The sequence below is a fragment of the Lepeophtheirus salmonis genome, chromosome 3 (assembly GCF_016086655.4).
Source record: "Lepeophtheirus salmonis chromosome 3, UVic_Lsal_1.4, whole genome shotgun sequence".
NCBI classification, from domain to species: Eukaryota; Metazoa; Arthropoda; class Copepoda; order Siphonostomatoida; family Caligidae; genus Lepeophtheirus; species Lepeophtheirus salmonis.
Genome location: NC_052133.2, coordinates 18105211 through 18127559, shown reverse-complemented (window position 1 = coordinate 18127559; position 22349 = coordinate 18105211). Strand labels below are relative to the sequence as shown.

Here is a 22349-nt window from a genome sequence, read left to right as displayed (position 1 = left end):
CTTTCATTCCCTGTGTTTATATACATGGTTGATCTTATCTAGTTGGTACACATTGTATTTATTTTCAATCCGGAAGGACATTGGTACACAATCACGGAGTAGGACAAAAAGACATCCTATTTCTGAACAGAGCAAGCTCAGATGGTTGGAAAGTGCCAAAAAGATTCAAAATTTTCTCAAGGCCAATAAAAATTGGGGGAAAGTTTTGCTTTTTCCTGATGAATTTTTTTTTCATTGTTGATGTGTCTGTGAATAAGCAGAACACCTGCTACATCACAATTGAACATCCAGACAATTTCTCAACTTCAACCTCAGCTACATCGAACTTCAGGATAAGAAAGTGCTACCTTGGACCAGAAAAAAGTTTGGGGACAGCATTGTTTTCACTTAAGACGGTGTCATTGCGTTGCTAAGACCCAGTCCTAGCAGAGAAACAACTTTCCAAACTTGTAGGACCACAACATATGGCTGCCCTCCGCTCCAGACACGGCCCAATAGGAGCCCTATTTTCTCACAAAACCTCTCGTTTAAATTTTGCACTCGGAAAATTGAAAATAATAAAATGTGTGCCAGTAGATCAGATCAACCCGTTATATACCTTTCTATAGAGTTGGGCTCTAAAACGATGACTGTTAATTAATATTAATTTTCTCATGAATGTAGGCAGGTTAAGTAATTTTTTTTTTTTTTTTTACTTTCTGGTTCTCCTATCCTTTGTGCATAAAACAAACTATAGGTAACATTAGGTTATCTCGTCATCATGAGTGAGCAATAAGCCATAAGGAAGTGCATCTTAAGTCTCCAAGATGCTTAAGTTGAGATGGCGAAGATTATGGACATAGTCAAGTGCTTCAGGAGCTTAGTTTTTAAACAGAAGATCTCTCCAGGAAAGCAGAAAGTGCAAGGCACAGTTTAAAGGAGGATACAAAGTTTTTGTGTACCTAGGAGAAAAAGCTCAATGGGGACCCCAACAAATCGATCAATCCCAGCCCAAACGACTTCTCCATGGCTGCTATGACCATCAGGAGCCCCGTGAAGGGAGACTTGGTATTCTACTGATACAGAAAGATCCCACACTACCTTTTGTCAGAGGTCATGAAGACCAGGAACTTCCCCACCCCAACCCTGTATATACATTTATTATATTAAGTGTATAGTGTTGAAATAAGTTCGGAACTAATATTGAAAAATATTATTTTCATTTTGCATTATATTAATCCAAACAAGAAATAACCTGTATTCAATAAATACATCAAAGCCAGAATTTTGTTTTAATCCCCAAGTTACAGTAATCTTTCGTGATTAATGTAAAAGCTTATACAATAAAGAGACTTACAGATAAGGAACAAATGTTTACAGGAAACCGATGAGTCATATAAATTCGTACAGCTGCGAGGTATGTTAGGATCCCCAACATCGACATTAACGGATATGATACAGGGGCTAATCTTGTGCACTACTGGCCTGATGGAGCTCAGAGTTTCTAAGAATGCTGACCCACATTGTCAAAGTCTTGTAATATTGATCGTCACCCAACATAATGAAATGTTTCTATAGTTTTAGTTCTAGATCTTGGTAAGGAGGTTTAATTTTAAGCTCAAATGCTAATTTATGTGAATATAACACTATTTCTTCTATTAATCCATTTTATAAAATTTTTATGTTTACATCATTAAAAATATTTACTTGTATGACATGAATAAAGATATAAACAAAAAAAAACATTCAATTGTCCGAAAAAAAAAGTTCTTCAAGGACGTTTTTATTTAAAAATCTGTAAAATACTGAAAAAAATAATTTTTTCCTAGTATTCCTTTAAAGCTATCGAATTAAGTTTTTTTTTTTTTTTTAAATTAAGTGTTCTAGATTACAATATTTAAACAACATTGCTCTAATTTTCCTCACGTATGAATATTTTAGCAATGATTTTTTATTTTTCAAATACTTTCGAAAGTTTTTTTTTTTATTTACAATACTTAATTTTATAAAAGTCATGTATTTTAATTCAACACGATCATTTTATAGGAACAAAACGAAAAGAGCGCTTTTTTTTTTTTTTTTTTTTAAATAGATTTTCAAATCAAAATGCGTCCACGAAGAACCTTGTTTTTTGACAACTGAAAGGTTTTTCCTTGTTGAGATAAAAAAAATAACAAAATTAAACAGTAATAAATTCGCAACTTTTGTCATTTCGTTACAGTCTAATATACACTGTAAATACAGGATAATTAAGCATTAAGAAATTATCTAAAATACTTTATTTAAGAGTAATATTTTACAGTCATAAAAATCTAAGGTTTTTTTTCTTTTCTGTAATAAAAAGTAAGTATATACCTCGGTTAAAAGACTCGAATATAAAATTACTACAAAGAAACATTATTTGCAAGCATTTAAAGGCAAATCTTTTACCCTTATAATCTAAATACTAGTGCCGTTTGGTATATCGGTACTATAGTGGTACTGATGCATTTCAAACCGCATTAAGCTAAATTGACATTAGAACCGCTACATTATATTACAATTGTTCCACTGATAATTTAAAATTTCTGAGCTATAAAATCGTCATTTCTATACCAAAGTAATACCTTATCTTTTTTAATGTCTTCAAATTTTGAAGATTACCCCCTTCAATGAATTTGACTGGAAAAAACATATGGACGCCCCTCTTTAAGTCTGTGAATAACCCTTACCGACATGTTTGTTACATATTTTATTGTTGAAAAAGTATCGGAACAGCGAAATTAATTTAAATACCCCAGTTCTTTAAGAGATCATTACCATGGTTGTTGTAAGAAATAGTATTAATTTGTTTTTTAAAAAGTATCAAGAATGTGTATATCTAATGCAAAATATAAAAAGTTAAAACGTGGAATTAAAAAAAATTTCTTTCATAGTCACCACTTGAGGAAGTATCTGATCTCCAGGTACTTCAATCATATATAACTTTCAAAATTTGACAATTTTTGAGGCAAAAACTTATGTGTTACTATTTGTGTTAAAAGGTCTTCTTTTCTGAAGGATCTTGTTTTATAAAAAAAAATAAAAGTATTTTATTTTGATAATTGTAAAACCTTCTAGTTTTGACTAAAAAAAATTTGTTAAGTTGGTTTTACTGCTCCATTACATACATGACTTAATGAATCACTAAAGGTAGATTGCTTAGACAATTAGAGAGTCACTATTATTTACAATTTAAGGTAATCAAAAATTGAACAATAGGCCACCGTTAAGACGTTTACTTTTTTGAGTCATGAATATCCATGTTATTAAAAAAACAAAAACACACATTTAAAAAGTTAGAATTAACTCTTGAGAACTCAGCAAAAATAATGATGCAAAATTCAATGTATTGGTAATGCAACCACTGTAGAAGTTAATAATTTGCACAAACTTTTTGATAAATATCATTGGGAACCACAAAAAAAGTTGTCATTTTGGAATACACTTTATTTTCGTATGGAAAAAGTTATTTCTATCATGAAACTTCGCCGTTTAAAAGGATGGCTTCAATCGTTTTCTCGAATACAAAAGAAAAAATTACATTAGTTGAAATTTGCAAACTCAACATAGAAATATGTAACTATATTTCAACTGTTTCCTTGTTGGTACAAAATACCATAAAAAATGATTAAAATTGTCATATATGGGTTTACAACTAATCACTCTGTAAAAAAAAAAAAATATTATAGGGGTTAACGACAATTGTCGTACTTTATTACTCAATAGCAAATAAAAAAGGCTATAACTAAATAAAGAAAAAAAATTCAGTTGCAAATTGGTATTAAACTTTGATATTTTTTCCCTTTTTGGTTTCTGAATACACCCAATCTTGTTTTCCTCATGACTACAGTAAACATTAAATATATCAAGTATTACAAAAATATGGATTTACTTTTGTTCATTATTGGATAAATATATTGCAGTACGAAAAAAAAAAGCAGATGCATATTAATAAATCTTTGTTTCCATCGTCAGCTGCAACTCTAATACATATATATAGATATTTTTATATAGTCATAGGTACTCATATTTATATTTTATGCTTGCGCCATAATTTAAAAATACCCATACTGATGAAATAGAGGTGTACATACTCATCTAATTATATTCAACGTAATTCTAATGTCATCAAAAAAACCGTTATATTCATTACACGGTAAATACATAAAATATACATACCATGGAATCTGTGCTATCTATTATTGTAATCATAAAAACTAGAAGATGCACTTCATCTGACCTTATCTTCAAATGTATTCCTATACACATAACAAATTTCATTGTATTTCTCGACCTCAATTCCCCCGTAACATTGGGACTTTTGTTTTTTTAATAGTAGATCATTGTACACATCTTAACGACAGACAATCCCAATATAACCAACACAGAACACTAATATAGGGATATGAAAATAGGAAATTAACTGTGTGACTTTCAAAAATACATGGTAGTTTCTTTTTTATAAACGATAATGTAAAGAAATATCCATCTAAACTTATTATAACAATAACTATTTTAAAATTAAAATCTTAAAAAAGTTGTGAGAAGTTACCATGAAATTAAACTTATATTTCAGAAGCTGAAGTTGTATAATTTTAATTATATACATAGGTGCGTATGTTTTTAATTTGAACTGCTCCTTTTTTGTGTTTGTTAAATAAGATACAAGAGTTATGAGAATGTTCGGGAAACAAATTTTTAGAGAAAAGTACATCGACTCTCCAGGCCTCAGTTTTTATTGCAACAGAAACAATAAAGATCCAAAAAGCATTTTTTCTTATTAAAAACGTAAAAGAGCCAAAATGTATTGTGAAGAAGAGATTTAAGATATTAATGTTTGGTAGTAAATTGAGCTTACCTGATTCCTTAATGATACTCTGGAATGCCTTCACGGATACAGATATCAAAAAAGCTATAAGATTATAATATTTACATGGTATAAAAAAAAATCAAATTATGTACACGAGGAGATGTGATGTTCATTTGTTCTTTTTGCATAGCATTCACGGAGACGTCAATCAACCTGTTATTTGAAAATTCAGAAATATACTCTATTGTAAAGAGGTCGGTTGGTTGGTTGGAGGATGAAGTAATAACACATCGGCCCAGACTTCTTCAACCTATGAAAAATAAAAGATAAAATTGCTACTCTCCAAGAATCAAAGGATCATTTACGTGGTGAAAAAGGGAGATTGACAGAATCTGTTTGAGCTTTGGTAATACATATATTGCAAAAGCAATTCAAATTGATATCATTTCTAGCTTAATTCCTATCGATAGATGAATAACATCGACTAGAAGGCCAACCTTTACTAGTATTAATAAAGTATTTTTTAAAAAAACCACCATCAGGAAGTCTTGGATGTGATCTGGAAAAGATACCAGGCCCGACAAAAATATGGAACGGCAATCAATACGTATAGCTTTGGAGCAAGTAACCCAATTTTTGAAGAGTTGGTATGATTGCAAAGAACAGATTTTCAATTTACAAAAATGGTAATTTCTGTAACATATTTTTACGTAAAGTAATGACAAGGATTATGTTGAAAGGGTCCTACATTTTTCTACATATCTTAGAGACTTCCATGTTGTCTCTCAGAAGCTGTTTAACTTCTTTTTGACTTTGTATGAATTTCGGAGTGCCTCCTGGAGTTAGTTTCTTTCCGGAACCTAATCGATAACACCTAGTTATGCACACATAATATTTATAATTCACGCTAAACATAAAAAACCACTTCAAGTTTTATACAAATAATCACAATTATTCACTTTTTTGCAGTGACAGACGAGCAAAAAGGGTTTTTAGTTATTCTATTCATGTGTTATAAATACATATATATATTTATTTAAATAATTGAATTTTTAATTGTTTTTTTTTTCTTCAAATATCGTGCAGACAAACGGAAAATTGATATTGGGATTACAATAAATTATGGACTAGAGTAACTTTGATGATAGGATGTGAAATTAAATAAAAATTAGATAGAATAAAATATTTAAACATTTGAAAATTCGGATTTAAAAACTATAGTAAAATATATCTTAAATATGAGGATATCTTATAGAGTCATAAAAAACCAACTGAATAAAATAGATTTTGCAAAAGATAGAAACTTTATTCATCAGGCATATATATGTATATATAATCTACTATCATTATCATTAGGGTGGATTTACTATACAATATTGTAGGTATTCATTCATTTTTTATTATTGATAACAAATAAAGATATGTTCATTCATACATGTACGTGCTGGAGTATATCTACCCGAAACTAGTAAATTGGTAATATATGCATATCTAAAAATATGCAATATAATTTGGCAGAGTTATTTCAAGGTTTCATTTGCCAAATAACTCAATTAATCGCATTAATAGGTTTTGAATTTGCTTTTACTTTTGTTTGGTAATAGTTTTCTGTTTTTTAGAATGAATATATATTGTCTACACAGTTGGGCAAGCTAATTTAATTTAAATTACCTTATATAAGTTAATTAACTTTTAACTTAACTAGTGGATTATTTAAAACATCATTATTTCAACTATAAATTAACTAGCTAATTTTGTGTTTTTCAAATTTAACTTTTAACTGAACTATTTATTATTTTAATCTGCATTATGTTAACTTAAGTTAAAGCTTAAGTGAAAATCTGTAGACACGTCGCTGAACGTGTTTCATTCTACATTATCCTCCTCCGTTAATATCATCAATGCAAGCTTCCTTCGCATTGCTTCTTTGCTTTGAACAAAAAGTTGTTGGGAATTTGAATCGGAATTTTTTTTTATACTTAAATTGAAAGTGGAGAAATTTTCCCCCAGACTTCCCGACAGAATCATTTTTATTTTGTAGCATTGATAAATTTCTCAATTGCATGAACTTAAATAGTAATTTTTTTAAATTAAAATTAATCAAGGTTCTGTAAATTAGTTTAACTTAAATAACACAATAGTTAATTAACTTAAAGTCAATAGTTAAAAAAGAATATATCAAAATTGACTTTAACTTAAATAGTTATTTAAAGAAAAAATAATCATTAACTTTAACTTAACTAATTAAAAAGATTAGTTAACTGGCCCATCACTGATTTATACCACAATGAATTTTTACGTTAACATTAACAAAGATTCTTTATCATAGCAACAAAAAATCATGTTTACTCATAATTAACTGTTTTTGAAAGCATTTTTTCCACAAATTCAGAAATAAATCAATATGTACTTAACTTTGCTTTATTTCTTTGAAAACCTAACACAAATATTTTCCTGGGGTATCTAGCCACTCTAACATTACAAATGAATGTCTAAGGAAATAAAACTTTATTTACGGTTGGTTGCCCCAGCTTAAAACATGCCATCTAGACAAAAGCTTGAACTGAGATATTTAACTTTCAATATTTGGGTCACTGTATCTTCGCCAATGTTGAAGTTAGGATACTCAAATTTTGTAAACATTATTAGCAACACCTAGTTACTAGATTGACAGTTTTTATTATTTATGCCTACTATAAATACTTAATTACCTCCACCAAAGAAGTTAAATGGAAGTTATATTTTTGCCTGAGTTTGTTTGACAGTCACTAGAATTACAGGAAAAGCTACTGATTGATTTTGATCAAGATTTAGGTAGGGAAATGATAAATGGTTATAGTATATTATATTTTGAGAGATTAAGATCAAAGTTCAAGGTCAAGGTAACACAAAAATGTCAAATTGTCAGGATTACCACGATCATTTTCGATTTCTTTTATTTTTACATAGCGGCAAGATATGTCTTATGTAACACATTATTGTTTGAAGTAAATAATTACTTGTTATTCAATAAGTAAATTCTCTCAAATCTTATTTTATGTCCACCTGTTTAAAGCTTGTCAACTTACTATGCGGCCATAACGAGTTTTTAAATTTGTAATTGTTACAAAATAGGAAACTTGTTTGAAGAGGTACACATGCACTAAGCAATCAATCTTTTACTCACCCTTGGCTAACCGCTTAGTACAGGTTTGATAGTACATAACTTGAAGATTAAATTTACGCCCTCTTTGCGTCGCACTGGAATCAAATGTCGTCGTCATATCATTTTTTAATCCCGCAAAATATACAGACAAAACACATTCATTCAGTCTTATTTCGTCACAGTTGAAGAAATATACTTAGAGCTGCAGGAGATTCAATTAAAAGAGGAGGATAAGAGATGTGTGTTAGTTATGTGTCTAACTAAAAATCCGGGACAAATTATTAACAGTGAAATCTGTAACACCACTGGACTAATAATGCGTAACATTCAGGAAAACAGGAAGAAACTGGAGGATTCGAGGAACCACCGGAAGACTATTGCAGGAGGACTCCAGGAAGGTCAAGGACACAAATGTCTTCGAGAAGGAATACACTATTATTAACCAATTCCCGCAGAGGTCCTTTGTCTTAATTGAAAAGGAACTTGAAGTCAGTGATAAGACAGTTAGGGCATGTATTAAAGAAGATCTCAAACGCCAGTCTTACAAGATGTAGGTCGGCCTAATCTTGATACAGCCAAACTCTTGAAAATGATTTAGATTTTCTCAGATCAGAAATATTAATCCATGGACCAGATGGACAATCGCCAGTGCAACCAGTGGATCACTGCCCGCCCCAAAAGATGTACCAATAATATTGAACACAAAGTTCCCTGTTACTGTAATGGTCTTTAGGGTTGTGTCCAGCGAGGGCAACGCCATACCACTGCACATCCTCGATTTCGGTCTGAGGGTGAACACAAACATTTACCTGCAAGTTATCGGTCCATCCTGGGTGTGGTAGCAGGACTCTGTACCCTGCCATGTGTCCAGCAAGTCTCTTCGTGACTTGAGGAGAACAACAACAACATCCTGACCAAGGGCTTGTGGTCCCCAGAACCCCTGATTTTAATCCAACCGATTATTTTGGTGGGGAGGCTATTATGAGGCACACGCTAATAGATGTCCAAACCCAACTAATGCAAGTCTGTTGGCCCCCATCAAGAAGCACTTCGCATCCATACCAGGGATCTCGTAATTAAGGCCTTCTTTCGCTTCAGAGACCGTATCGAAGCTGTGATCAAAGTTGAGGGCAATTATGGCGAGTAAGCCTCAAGACACATGCCTACAATAATATTGTTTTTATTTGGAATAAAAATATTAAAAATTACAGATGTTATGTTGTTTTTTAAAAATACAAGAAAGGATGCAGATCTCATGCTCAGCCCCTATATATTGAAAATGCTCTTATTCTGAAAAACCAATTTAAAAAATTAAGCAAATATGAACTCGCTTAATTAATTTACGCATATTATGGTTATACTTAATAAAAGTGGTTTTCATAATAAAGAGTTTAAGATATATTCGTATTACAGTTTCTCTAAAAAAAATTAGTTTTCTTTGCTTTTTTATTAACGTCTAAAGTGACTGAACGTCAATATATTGACGTTTAAACTTTTACCAAATACAACTCAAGTTTTATTCTTAATAGGCGGCATAAATATATAACTTAGTATACAAATATTTGACATGGCAGAAAATCGGTTAATAAACCCATCAGTACTTTTTACAAAACAAAATAAAAAACTTTTATAATTCCATTACTCATACATAATACATGGTTATTTAAATAACTGTATAAAATATGGAAAATACTTCGTAAATTATTCTAAAACCACAATGTGTTCTCTGAGCAGAAGGTATAATGATTCTTTGATGAAGTATCGTAAATTTCTGTCAGCAAGATGTTATAACTGATCCTTTAAAAGTGCCAAAATTAATTGTCATAGTAAAAGAAATACAAATTTATAGATTTTATTTGAAGGATCATATTAGAGGCAAATTAAGTACCATAAAGCAAATGAAATTTTTCACTCCAGGTAATACTCTTTAATATCTCAATTTATTACATAATTTGAATAAAAAACCTATAACGAATCACACATATGTAACCTTTACATATATAAAACGAACTGTCTATAGATCTTAAAAAAGAAAAATAATATATTCTCAATGTCAAAAGATTATTTTTGGTTTTCCAAGGTTAATAAAATAATTTAAATTCATTTGAGGTATTTGTATTTCACACCCTAATACAACTTTCCCAGCAATCCACAGAATTTAATACAGCAATCAAAGTAACATATAGCAAAAATACTGGGTTCTATATTTTTATCTACTAATGCCATATATAGTAGACTAAGAATTTATAAAACCAAAAAAAGACCCTAAAATAGTATATTAGAATAACAACAGATAATCTCCGATAGGGATTACATAAAAATAATACAAAATTTGGTTGAACGGGTTTAAAAAATATATATATATTGACATAGATTTAAGAATTTTTCGGATATTACAAAAATATGTATTCTTCATCTACATTTTTAACACTAACATAACAAGAATAAAATGTACAAAATTAGTTTTGAAGCCCCAAAATGGCCCAGATCAAATGAAAACGTTCAACTTGCCATAAAAACAAAGCAAAATAGTCATTCAAACTAATAAGAGTTTGTAGTCTGGTCTGCCATTAATTATAATGCCATCCATTAGTTTTTGGATTCCATCCTTCCAAATGATTCTAAAACAGTATCAACATTAAAAATAAGAAGAAAACACCTATGATTGAGAAATAATATAAATGTACATACCACAAAATCAGAATATCATTTATAAAGTTAACAATACCAGTAGGTTCTCCCTTATCAAGTACATTTAAAATAGAAAAATTAATCAAGGCCTTATTTTTGTTTTTTTCATTGATCTTTTCAAAAGTTGTTGCAAATTTTCACGATCAAAATATGAATAACATGAAACTTATTAATCATTATTTTTTTTAAGTTTACGGAAAAATTCGGGATTTATTTCAATGTTTTCTATTTTCTGGCATTTTCCCCATTAATAATTTATAGTGACATTTTAAAAATGAAATGTTGAAAAAATATTTTTATTTTATATTTTAGCAAAGGGTCGGTTTATTATAAAATACAATTAGACGATCCTTTACTCTTAAGTAATTGCGTACCTATTATTTAAGGTAAATTCATAAATCACGTGGTTCTTTTTTCCAATCATTTTTAGAGTTATTGATTAAAAATTCAAAGGGAAAATTCATTTCAACCAAATATAAAAAATAATTATTAAATCTTACTCCTTTCTCCACATGATAACTTGAATAGTTATCTTATTTACATACAAAAAAAACATGTTTCATTGTTACTAAAAAAAAGGCCCAATCTTTTTGTGGGCTTAATATGACCCCCTTAAGTGCCCACGTGTTTTGTAATACCTCAATTGCATATATGGAACATTCAAAATGAATGATAGAAAGTACTTCTACTTCAGAATCATTTTGAATTAGGACAGTCTGCCTTAATATATAAATAAATTAGGTTTATACGTCCTTATTTTTTATTCAAGGTTGAAATGGATTTCCTCTTTAAAATTGTTAATCCAAAACTGTTATGTTTATCATTATATACTCCTTTAAATGGTAGTTTTTTGTATTAAAATTTTGACCTAAAATTTCTTTGCAAACACCAACAAAATCTCACGATGTCATAAATTCAAACCAGCAACAAAATTGGTAATAATATTTATGTAAGAAGAAAAAAAAAATAAACAAACATGTCAACGATAGTGCCAATCATTTCTCCGTTCACATCCAAAAGATTGATTATTCATATAAGAAAAGACTACTGGATTAACGAACAGTCTTAATATGAGACAAGAGCGTAATTCCATCATTATTCCAACAGAAAAAAAATACATTTATTGCATTTTATAGGAATAAGAGTTACATTTTTTAATACAAAAATAAAACATGAATTGCAACAAAAAAAAAAAAAAAATTATATATTTATTTAAGGCGAAATATCCTTGAGGCAAACTGGCTTGAAGGCAAAGTATCCTCAGGAAAATGGTTTAAGGTAAAAGTACTGAGCATCAAAATGAAAAATCTCGTTAAATTATTAACTTCTATTTTCTTGTGAATGAATGATTAGGTTAATAGTTAACAAAGAATAGGCAAGGGGATATTCTTGCATAATATGACTTTAAGTCTATACAAAAAACAACAACATAAGATCAGTATTATAAAAAAAAATCAATTACTTACCCACTTTGTGCATAAAAAGATTCAACATTGATCTCGAAAAATTATAAGTATATATTTTTTTCCTATTTTATCAATTCATAACGAAACTAATGTATTTTACTTAATAATAAAAAACCTAATTTTTATAAATAAAAACTGATTATTTTTATTACCCATGGTAATAGGTAGGTAATTAGTAGACAATTAGCTTAATAGACTTATTTGTTTTAATACATTTTCCAATTTAGGTATATTTTAATACGAGTATAAATAGGGAAATTGTGGTTTTCTCTCTCGGGATCTCGTTTTCCAGGGATGGATCAGAGTTATAAGCTTACGAGCAGGGCACAATTTGGAAATTAAAAAGACCATAAGCGAAATATATTGTGTGGGGTCAAATTCAAATTTGGGGTTGAATCAGGATAGTAATTAGTGATGTTACTCGCTAACATTTTCGGCATGTTAACCCTAACAATTGGAAGAATGTTTTGGAGGAGAACAGTTTAGCTATCATAAATTTTTATTAGATAAGATATTATCAGCTTTGGTCTCTGTAAACCCCTCCAAATAATACTCGGAGTTTTTCTCAGCAAAATAATTGTTCACGAAACACTTTTTGTTTATGGCTCAATATCTCCAAGGGGGATTGACTAAGAAGCAACAACAGCCCATTATATATCAAGTATTTTTGAAAATTTAAATTGAATTTCTTTTTTAGAAAATACATTTTCTCACTTAAGTCGAATGAACTTATTTTTTCTTTTAATGAGAAGAAGGTGTTTTTTCCCTATTGGTCCGACCGAGTTGAACCAATTATGTATAAAGAGAGATTTTAGTACTACAATTAATCTATCTGGCCGAGGAAATTGAAGTCAATATACATATTATACAAGGTGCATAAAACCTATTTGTGCCACGAAAATGCGTTTTTTTTCAAACGCAATTTTCTCTCCAATCAGTCATTAGATTTAAAAATTAAAGCCAGATTATGAAAGCTTCAGAGATTCAAATTTAATTAAATTAAATAAAATCCCCTCCAGCCTCAAATACAGTGTCTATAAAAGGCAGAAAGCGCTAGCAGGGTTTCGCCAATTAGTCCTTTTGCGAATCCTGGGATGCCTTATTGATCCGACTGATAAGTTCGTATTCGGTGTTGCAAGGGGTTCAGTTTTTTTTTCATTCAATCACCCCCCTCCTAAACACACAAAAAAAATCCATCATAGATCCGTCGAGTTTCGAGGCCGAAAGTCCAAAGAGATGAATTCGTCAGAATTAAATTGGAGCCATTTGATACTTTTTTCGAGGTGCGACAGAGAGCCGAGTCTTGCTACAACATGTAATGCCTCCCATTCGCAAATATGTATATCCAGGCCTACACTTTGGTCTCTAGCACGCCCAATAGGCATAACTATTAACCTTGATGCCTCAGGGGAACACTTGATTGTATATATCTATCTCCAGGAGTGACTAGATTTCGAACTTTTTTAGACCACCGTCGTATGTGTGTCGTAGACTAACACAATGTATGTTTATTATTAAAATCTAAATTAAATATTGTAAATTTGACAATAATTATTTAGAAATATATCAACCCAAATTTTATCTATGAATTAATTTAACCTTGAAATGAGTCATCCTAGTAGGTAAATATAAACAAAGTCCAAAAAAAGGTCAACTATTTATATACAAAGGTAATCAATATTCATATTTGATTTTTTTTGGAAGCGAAAGAGTCTTTTCACAAGAAGTATATATTAAGAAATTTTGAAAAAAATAAAACGTACATATTCTATTCTATCTATAAAATATATATTCTCTTCAAAAAAATATCTATAAAATAAACAAATTAATAATTTATGATAAAAAATAATTCCTGATTATATATAATATAAATTTATTTTGAGAAAATGAGAGAAATTGAATTATTAATTCTTAATTAATAACAAGAAGTATGTTTTATAATCGGCAATTAAATGGTTTTCTTTATATCAATTTTATTCAAATAAAAGACTTCATTTTGAAAAGGTATAATGATTATTTAACTTGAGTGGTTTTTAAAGAGAACATACGCCATATTTTACAGTTTTTATTCGATAAAGGCAAAAATGCAAGCCAAGTGGCTGAAAATACGAATAATGGTATTGGTTAATGATACTATAACAGAAAATTACGTGCAATTTAGGTTTCATCAACTCCGTTTACGTAATTTGGAAGTCAGAGATGCAGACAATTGTCGCAAAATGTGTTTAACATAATGGAAATCGTCGAGTCGGAGTGTCATATAAGCACTATTATAATTACTGAGGAGATTGATGGAAAATATAACAAATCATGGATTTCTTTTTATTATACTTGATATTAAGATTTCTTTCATTTCCATGATTTGTTGGCGTATATTAGAAATTGAATATTGAAATTGAGTATCTCAGTTTCCAATCCATATTGTAGGTACATAAAAGAAAAGTAATTAATTGTTTCTCAATTTAATTCAATAAAAAAAAAATTTCTACAGCATCCCCACGAACAATGACGTACATTCCTGTCTATATTACCCTAGAACTAAGGCTCACAGAAACAAATGGTACAATTTGAATGCCTTTTTTTAACTAGATCGTATAATATTTTAGTTAATGAAGATTGGAGGCGTTTAAAATATATAGGTGCATGTAATGTATGCAGACCCGGAGACAGGGGCTTTTACTGGTTCTCAAGCCTAAGGCACCCCTAAGACTCTGAAAGGGGGCCTTTTGAGAAAGGAAACACACACAATATATAAAAAGGAAAAAAAAATACCTTTATCCATTTTTATTGATATTTGTGACATCCATTCTATTGTCTTCTTCCTCTTTCCCAGCCATTTCATATAGAAATCTGAGAAATTGAGTGGAAGAAGCTACTAATCTAGTGCGCAAAAGCGCAAAAGGAAAGAAAAAATCAGATGGGGCCCTATAATCCTCTCTCCGATCCTGAATGTATGTATATATGACGCATATAGGAATTTCCTGATTTATAACTTATGAGTAAATCAAACAACATAATGATAAATGTCTGAGTTATACATAAATAGATTGTAATTAACCAAGTAATTTTGGTCATCAATTATATTCCTATGTAAAATATATTTTAATTAATTCATTATCAGTTATCTTTATCAACTGTTTACAATGGAAATTAACTTTGAATTACAAGCAAAAATATAAATAAACCGACGAAACGCGTCGTTAGCATGAGTAGATTCCTTGATATTGTTTGTAGCTTTTTAGGATACCATAAATCTGATCACTTTATCATTACTTGTCATTTTACCACATGGCATATTCTACTTTTTCTTCCCTTCATAGAATTCAACTAATTAATTCTGTTAAAAGGGTAATTTTAAGAAGATAGTTGGTTATAGAGAAAAATTATCAAGTATACATGATGAGAATTTTAAATCTAGAATAAGTTTAGACCTCAATATCTTGCCAACTCTAACATCTATATTTGTGAAGGAGTACTCATCAGATTCAGCTGAGAAAACTGTATAAGACAAAATACAAAATTCTTGTAGCGTCTTCTGAATAAGAACTACGTGTGGTCATTATTGTGTGCCTTTGTGCCGGGTGCACGACCACAGAGATGATTGAGTATACGAAGCTGCCCAAATTAACTATTTACGCTGTTGCCAAGGCTTTCAAGAATTCTGATAGGTCGGGATTACCTGCAAGGAAGACACATGATCGTTTTGAGAGCAAAAACGCACTCCATACTTTTTGTAGGACCTCCGGCAAAGAAGCTTGCCGGATCTGAACCTCTTGAACTACCATGTGTCTTGGAAAGAGCTTCCAATAAGCGTACATATAACACTGTTGACTCCTAGTGGGCTTTACTATAGACCCCGATACGTATATAGTGAATGGCCGATATTCTTATGGAAAATAAATTGTTAAATTTTTCATATATTGAATCAACCCTGTACTCAACGCCCCTGATGGACAAAATTGTAGTCTTTTAGCCAATTATATTTGAACAAATATTTATCACGTGGTTTTCTTTGCACCACTTAGTGTATAACTTTGATTAAAAAAGGATAAAAATAAAAATATATACTTGAAAAAAGGATGTGATCCGTCCACTATTTCGATTTAATTTGATCTATTAAATGAAGAATATGATTAAATAATTCTTAAGATACATTTAAAATACATTTTAAAATAAACCTCAAACATTTTATTTTCATAAGAATTAGGGATTATTTTCTGTGTCTCTTCTCAACAGATTTAAATTTCAAGAAACATAACAAAAAGGCAAAAACAAAAAACCCTGAGACTTACCCATTGTTATTCTAAGATCGTAAAACAAACATTTCTCTCAACAATTTATTTTGTACTACGCTTTTCCTAAGGATAATCTGATTTGTCTTTTTCTTATGTATGTTTATGGCCAAACGTTTTTTTTTTTTTTTTTTTCATAGAAATAACTCCCTGTTACTTTTTTTTAGTTTGTTTTTTTACTATAAATTATTTTTAGCACGTAGCTGCTTTTATTCATATAAATATAAATCCATGTATTTTTATCAAGAACTTCTTATTCTTATGTCCTTCAAATTGATCCTATTTTCCCCCATCACCATTATTCTTCAAATCACTTCCCTGAATACACAAATAAAGATATAACAACAAAACTTCTTTTGTTTTTAATTACAGGATGTTGTTGAAGATCGTTTTCGAATGGAGTACCTGATAGCCATTGTTGTGGCAGGATCGTTGTTACTAGTCATAAGTATGGTCGTGATAGGCCTATTTGTACTAAGATGTCGTCGAGGGCGGACGTCAAAGGTGCGTAAAAACTTTGTGGTTTCCACTTCGGGTACAGAAGAAACATCTCTCCAGTCACGAGGAGCTAGTTCTACTAATCTAAAAAATAATAGTTCTTCTTCTTCCCCTGGAAGGATACAAAATTCAGCATTGGTGGAGTTTGGTAGCACCGATACGCTCTCAACACAGGTAATTATTATTTTTTTTGTAAATACATTATGAATACATAGGGGGGACCTCTGCAGGATTATATTGGGTGTGGTTTTTAAAATTAAACTTTTTTGGAAAACAATTTGAAATATTTATTTTAATCTTTGGGAATAAAAATTAAATTTCTTGTATTTAATTTGTGGAAAAAAAGATTACATTTCTCATAAATGTATATATATATTTTTTAATTTCAAATATTAAACTTTTGGAAAAAAATTCAAAAATTCTCCGTAATTGACAAAAAACTACAAATATTTACAAAAAAACTAAAAATATTTACAAAAATATAAACCTATTTTCAAATTTTGGGAAAACAATTATTTGAAATATTAAATTTTTTGGAAAAAAAATTCAAACTTTTGACCAAAAACTGATTTTTTTTTTTCGGAAATAAATTTGAAAATTTAAATTTTTGTAGGAAAAAACTTAAATTTCTTGTATTTAATTTTTGGAAAAAAGATTAAATTTCCTATATGTATATTTTATTTTTTAATTATTAAAAATTCAAAAATTATCAGCTATTAACAAAAAACAAAAAGAATTTCTAATATCTACAACTATTTCAAAATTTTGGAATTTTTTTTTTTTTTTCAAATATTTAATTTTTTGGAAAACAAATTTAAACTATTGACAACAAACTAAATTTACGCCTATCTTCGCCTTTTTTCAAATTTTTTGGAAAAAAATTCAAAACTTTTTACAAAAAAATAAAAAAAACTTTCAAAAACCTATACCTTTTTTCCAAACAATTAAATTTTTTGGAAGAAAAATTCAAAAATTAAATAGCAATTTTTCTTTTAAAAAAAAAAAAATTCTGAATTGGGGTAGAGCTACAGCTCCTCCAGCACACTTTCTACAGACGGCCCTACATATGTACTGAAAGTTTAATTATATTGATGATTTTTTGAAAAGAATTATGTTCTAAAATGACTAATAATATTATTTATTCATGAATCCCAATTAATATTATTTTAAAAAAAAGAATAAAATTGATCTTAGTAGGAGTTAAGTGAAAGTAGAGGGCTTAAAAACATATACATAAATAAGTACCTTTCTTGTTTTTTTATAGATACTTTACAATATTACAGGCAATCGCTTCAATTAACGAAAGATCACAAAAAACAGATCCATTTGTTTTGAAATAATATTCATTAACGCGTTGATCATAATTCAAAAATACTACTTAATTGTAAAGGGAGGTACTAGGAATTTTAGAGAGGGAAAAATTGTACAGTATCTACTAATAATTAGGGATGGGTAAAACGTAGAGGAAAATAACAGTTTTAATATATAAAAAGGAAAAATGTTTGATACAATCTTTTATTTTTATTTTTGTTCATTACCTAATAGATCGTCGTGGTGTTAACATACATTCACGACTAATTTTCTTTGATTTCTTTTTTCTCCTTCCAAAAACATAAAATAAGCAGTGATGTTCACAACAGTTTTAGTTCAGTAGTCACAAAAGTATCGCTTAATATATATAAACGTCTAAATGTATTTTTTTTTTGTCAGGGTTTTTGCATTGTAATTTTCGCCCACTTGCTTACTCCCAAATGAAACCGGCGGTTGTTCCTTTATAGTTTTAAGATATTGTCCTCTCTGGCGTCGGTTTTCGGGTTTTTAATTATGTTTTGAAGAATAAAATCTTTACACCAGCAGGCTTTTTTTAATTATAAAATGAATTAATTCAATTTTCCTTCGGGAAATTTTCTCAGTACCATATTTGTGGGGTGTATTATAACATAAATATTTTGACCCAAATATTGCAAAATTGTACAAATTACATTTAACATAATAATGGATTTTCATACAAATTGAACTCCTTTTTCATTTTAATATATTTTTAACTTTGATTGCTGCATTCATTTTTGCAAATTTTGGTAACATTTCCCTAACTTCGTTGATTAAATATTTGATTTTGATATGTATGTTATTTGGTAAAGCTAAGAAAATAAATCATTACATTCACAATCTGGAATGTGGGTTTGTTTACATAAATGAATAGTACATAATGTTAAACAAGTATTTCTGACCCATGCACACAAATGCAAGCCAATATGATTTTCTCAAAATTAATTGTGAATTATTTTTTGACTAATTTTCGTCCGTTTTGTTAACAAATTATTCTTATGTATAGCTTGAGTGTACCGCACATTGTACTTAGAGTACCCTTAATTGATTGGCATAATAAAGGAATAAAAAAATGACGGATTGTAATTGAAAGGCTATATCGAGCCAAATTAAGTCTCTTAAATCAAATAAAGGTTCTAAATTATAATTAAAATTCTTGAATATCTTAACTCATTCCACATATTTGAGTAAAAATCTTGAGTATACTTAAGGTTGTCTATAAAATATTGGCAGGTAAGAAAATGAATTGGGATTTGCTCTATTTCTTTATTTGTGTCCAAGATTGCTTTTTAGTTGACACACTATATTTATACTAAGTTTATTTTATGTTGTATTTTTTATTAAAAAAAAAAGATATGGATAAGAAAATATATATTTTTGGAGGTAATATTTTTTAATCATTTGAAAGAAAAACTACTTCTTTTCAAAGCAAACTTATCAATAGTTTTTATTTCGGATGTTGCTACAATTTTTCACAATAAGTTATGCATCAAGTTACTTTTAAATTATATGTTTACTACTTTATGGGAGGAAAAAAATTACCAAAAAAAAATTAATTTTCTTAATGATATCTACAAATGCACTCAACAAATAAATATCATCAACAAACTAATTAAATATAATTCTTATCTTCTTTTTAAAAAATAGATGACGGCAACGCCCTCCATGCCCTCAACTACCACAACAACTCATTCAGCTCTTGTAGTGCATCATAGCACCTCTGTGGATGATAGTTTATGCACAAGCGCCCTCACCTATCACACCACAACTAAAAAACATTCCCCTGACGATCTCAATTTTCCACCTCCACCCCTCTTGGGATCCAAAGATGAGTCAAGCATTCGTGAAGATGACTTTGAAGAAGAAGAGGGGGATGAAGAGGAACGCTATCACGAAACACTCTGTTTTGAGCAGCCAAAGATGAACTTTAACCCCTCAAACCCTAGGAATCACCCGCAACAACCTCCACGCCTCTCCCCTCCAACACCGTTTGCAGACGAAAAAAGTGATGGGTTTTCAAAGACAAGCACTCTTTTACGTAAGATTTCCAGGCCAACTCTTCGCCACGTCGAAGATGGCCGCATATGTCGAACGCTTCCTCGAAAGACCTCTGCCCTCAAAACTACGCAGGGGCCTCCTCTTCCTAACAAAAAAGATAGTGATCTCGTACTTCCACCACCTCCGCAATATAAGGGCGTTCATTTTGCTCCCATTGTGGAAAAGCTCTCCATACCCACAGAGGGACTTCCCATGGGGCCAGCTATTGTTCCACATCTCAATGCTGACAGAAATTCATCTCCTCCTCACAAAAAACGAAAGCCCCTTCCTCCAGTAAGAAAAGGGAGCTCTCTCTCTTCAAGTGCTCGGGTTTTCTATGATAGTAAAAAGGACGAGGAATTATTCCATGATGAGGATGAAATAGAGGAAGAAGATGAACCAGACTCCAAAACCAATGAGGAAAAATCCCTTCTTCTCTCAAATTAAAACAATTTCGATTTAATAAAGTTAATTAAAACTGAACCCTTTGCAGCAACTTTTTTTGAGACACTCAGTGATGTTGAATAAGTGTTTCATTTGTTTTGATTTATTTATGTTTTTGTTTTGTTTTGTTTGTTCAACTACACCCTTTTAAATTTCTTGTATTTTTAAATAGTTTGAGTTTTTCTCTCTCTTGTTTTTATACGCTGAAATGATTTAAAAAATATCCTTTCTAAATTTGTCAAATTTAATCAGATGTATGTACATGAAGGAATAATAATTAATTAATATGTGTTTGGATTACAAACTACAGTTGTTTACACAGTATGTAGTTCAAAGTCATATTACATAAATAATATATTTTTTAAAAAATGAAAGCTTTCAAAATAAGTACAACTCATGAAACAAAAGTAATAATTATTCTAATTAGATAAACATGAGGAAAAAAAGACAGAGATAAAATTAATTTTTCTTTTTTCATCTCTTCCTTTTTGTTAAAAAAATAACTATTTATAACATATGTAATATATGTATATATTTGAAAAAAAAATACGACACAAAAAAATTATCTTTCTACCCTGTTTTTATAAATATAATTTTTTTTTTAAAGGTATCCAAAAAAATACACAAAAATGCTTGATATATTATAATTAATTATCTATGGACCTTTTCATAATTGCAATAAACTTTTCATCCTCTATGAAGCTGAAAAACATTGTTAAGCTGTTACCCTCTATTAAACATCTCATAACTTAATTTACTCTTAACAAAGAATCATATTACCCTAGACGGATGTATCTATTTAAAATGATTACTGCGGATAATTTTATTACTACTACTATTTAATTAATAATGATTATTAATTATACATAAATAAATATATATTTGTTTTCTAAGCACTTCTAGATTTAATTAATTATTTGCATATTAATAAATAATAAATCGATTTATATAGGGAAAAAATATATATGTATTTGGAAATAATTAAGTTATATTCTTGTGCAAATATCCCAATTCAATGGCTCAGCACTATATTAGGTAGCTAAAATATCCATCAATTATATTAGAAAAATGGTAGTTTATTGATAGAGAAGTAAATTCCAAGCATTGTCAATATGTAAAAAAATAAGAAACTTAAAAATGACATGACCACACTCACAAATTAAAGAATATTTAAAAGTAGAGCCGCTAAGCTGTCATGACGTCATATTAGATTAGTTTCAGGGACGTCCACAAGATTTTCAATATAGATATATATATATTTATCTATGTTTTGTGCGGGGGGGGGTTTATTCGTTTTGTATCTCCACACGAATGGTATTTATTCAACTTAATTCAATGAAAATTAGACAACATTAGTATTATAAGACTAGGTATCATTTCGGGCTTTTTCTTTTTTGTTTCTTTTTGGAGGAAAGATTGCGTGATACAATAAAAACAAAACTATGTAATAGTTCATTATTTGAATTGTTGGGGGTATCTTAAAAGTATTGGCTTTTATATTGTTTGCTTCAACAAGATTTTTTTCAAACTGTTTCAAAATGAAAACATATTTTAACACTGCAAGTTAATGGTTAATTGGCCCAATTGCTAATTGGTGCAGACTTTATGACAATCTTTAATTAATTAAGTTGTTATAA

At 29.5% G+C, this 22349-nt stretch overlaps 1 protein-coding gene across 1 annotated transcript in view; it reads left to right on the top strand.

Annotated features, from left to right (window-relative positions):
- LOC121114002 (uncharacterized) overlaps positions 1-21605 on the top strand; it is a 323719-nt gene extending 302114 nt beyond the window's left edge. The window contains exons 5-6 of the mRNA XM_040707809.2: positions 16777-17076; positions 19879-21605. Of these exons, the coding sequence (XP_040563743.1) occupies positions 16777-17076; positions 19879-20715 (1137 nt within the window). The 3' untranslated portion in view covers positions 20716-21605. The remainder of the gene's footprint in view (positions 1-16776; positions 17077-19878) is intronic.
- The last annotated feature ends 744 nt before the right edge of the window (positions 21606-22349 follow it).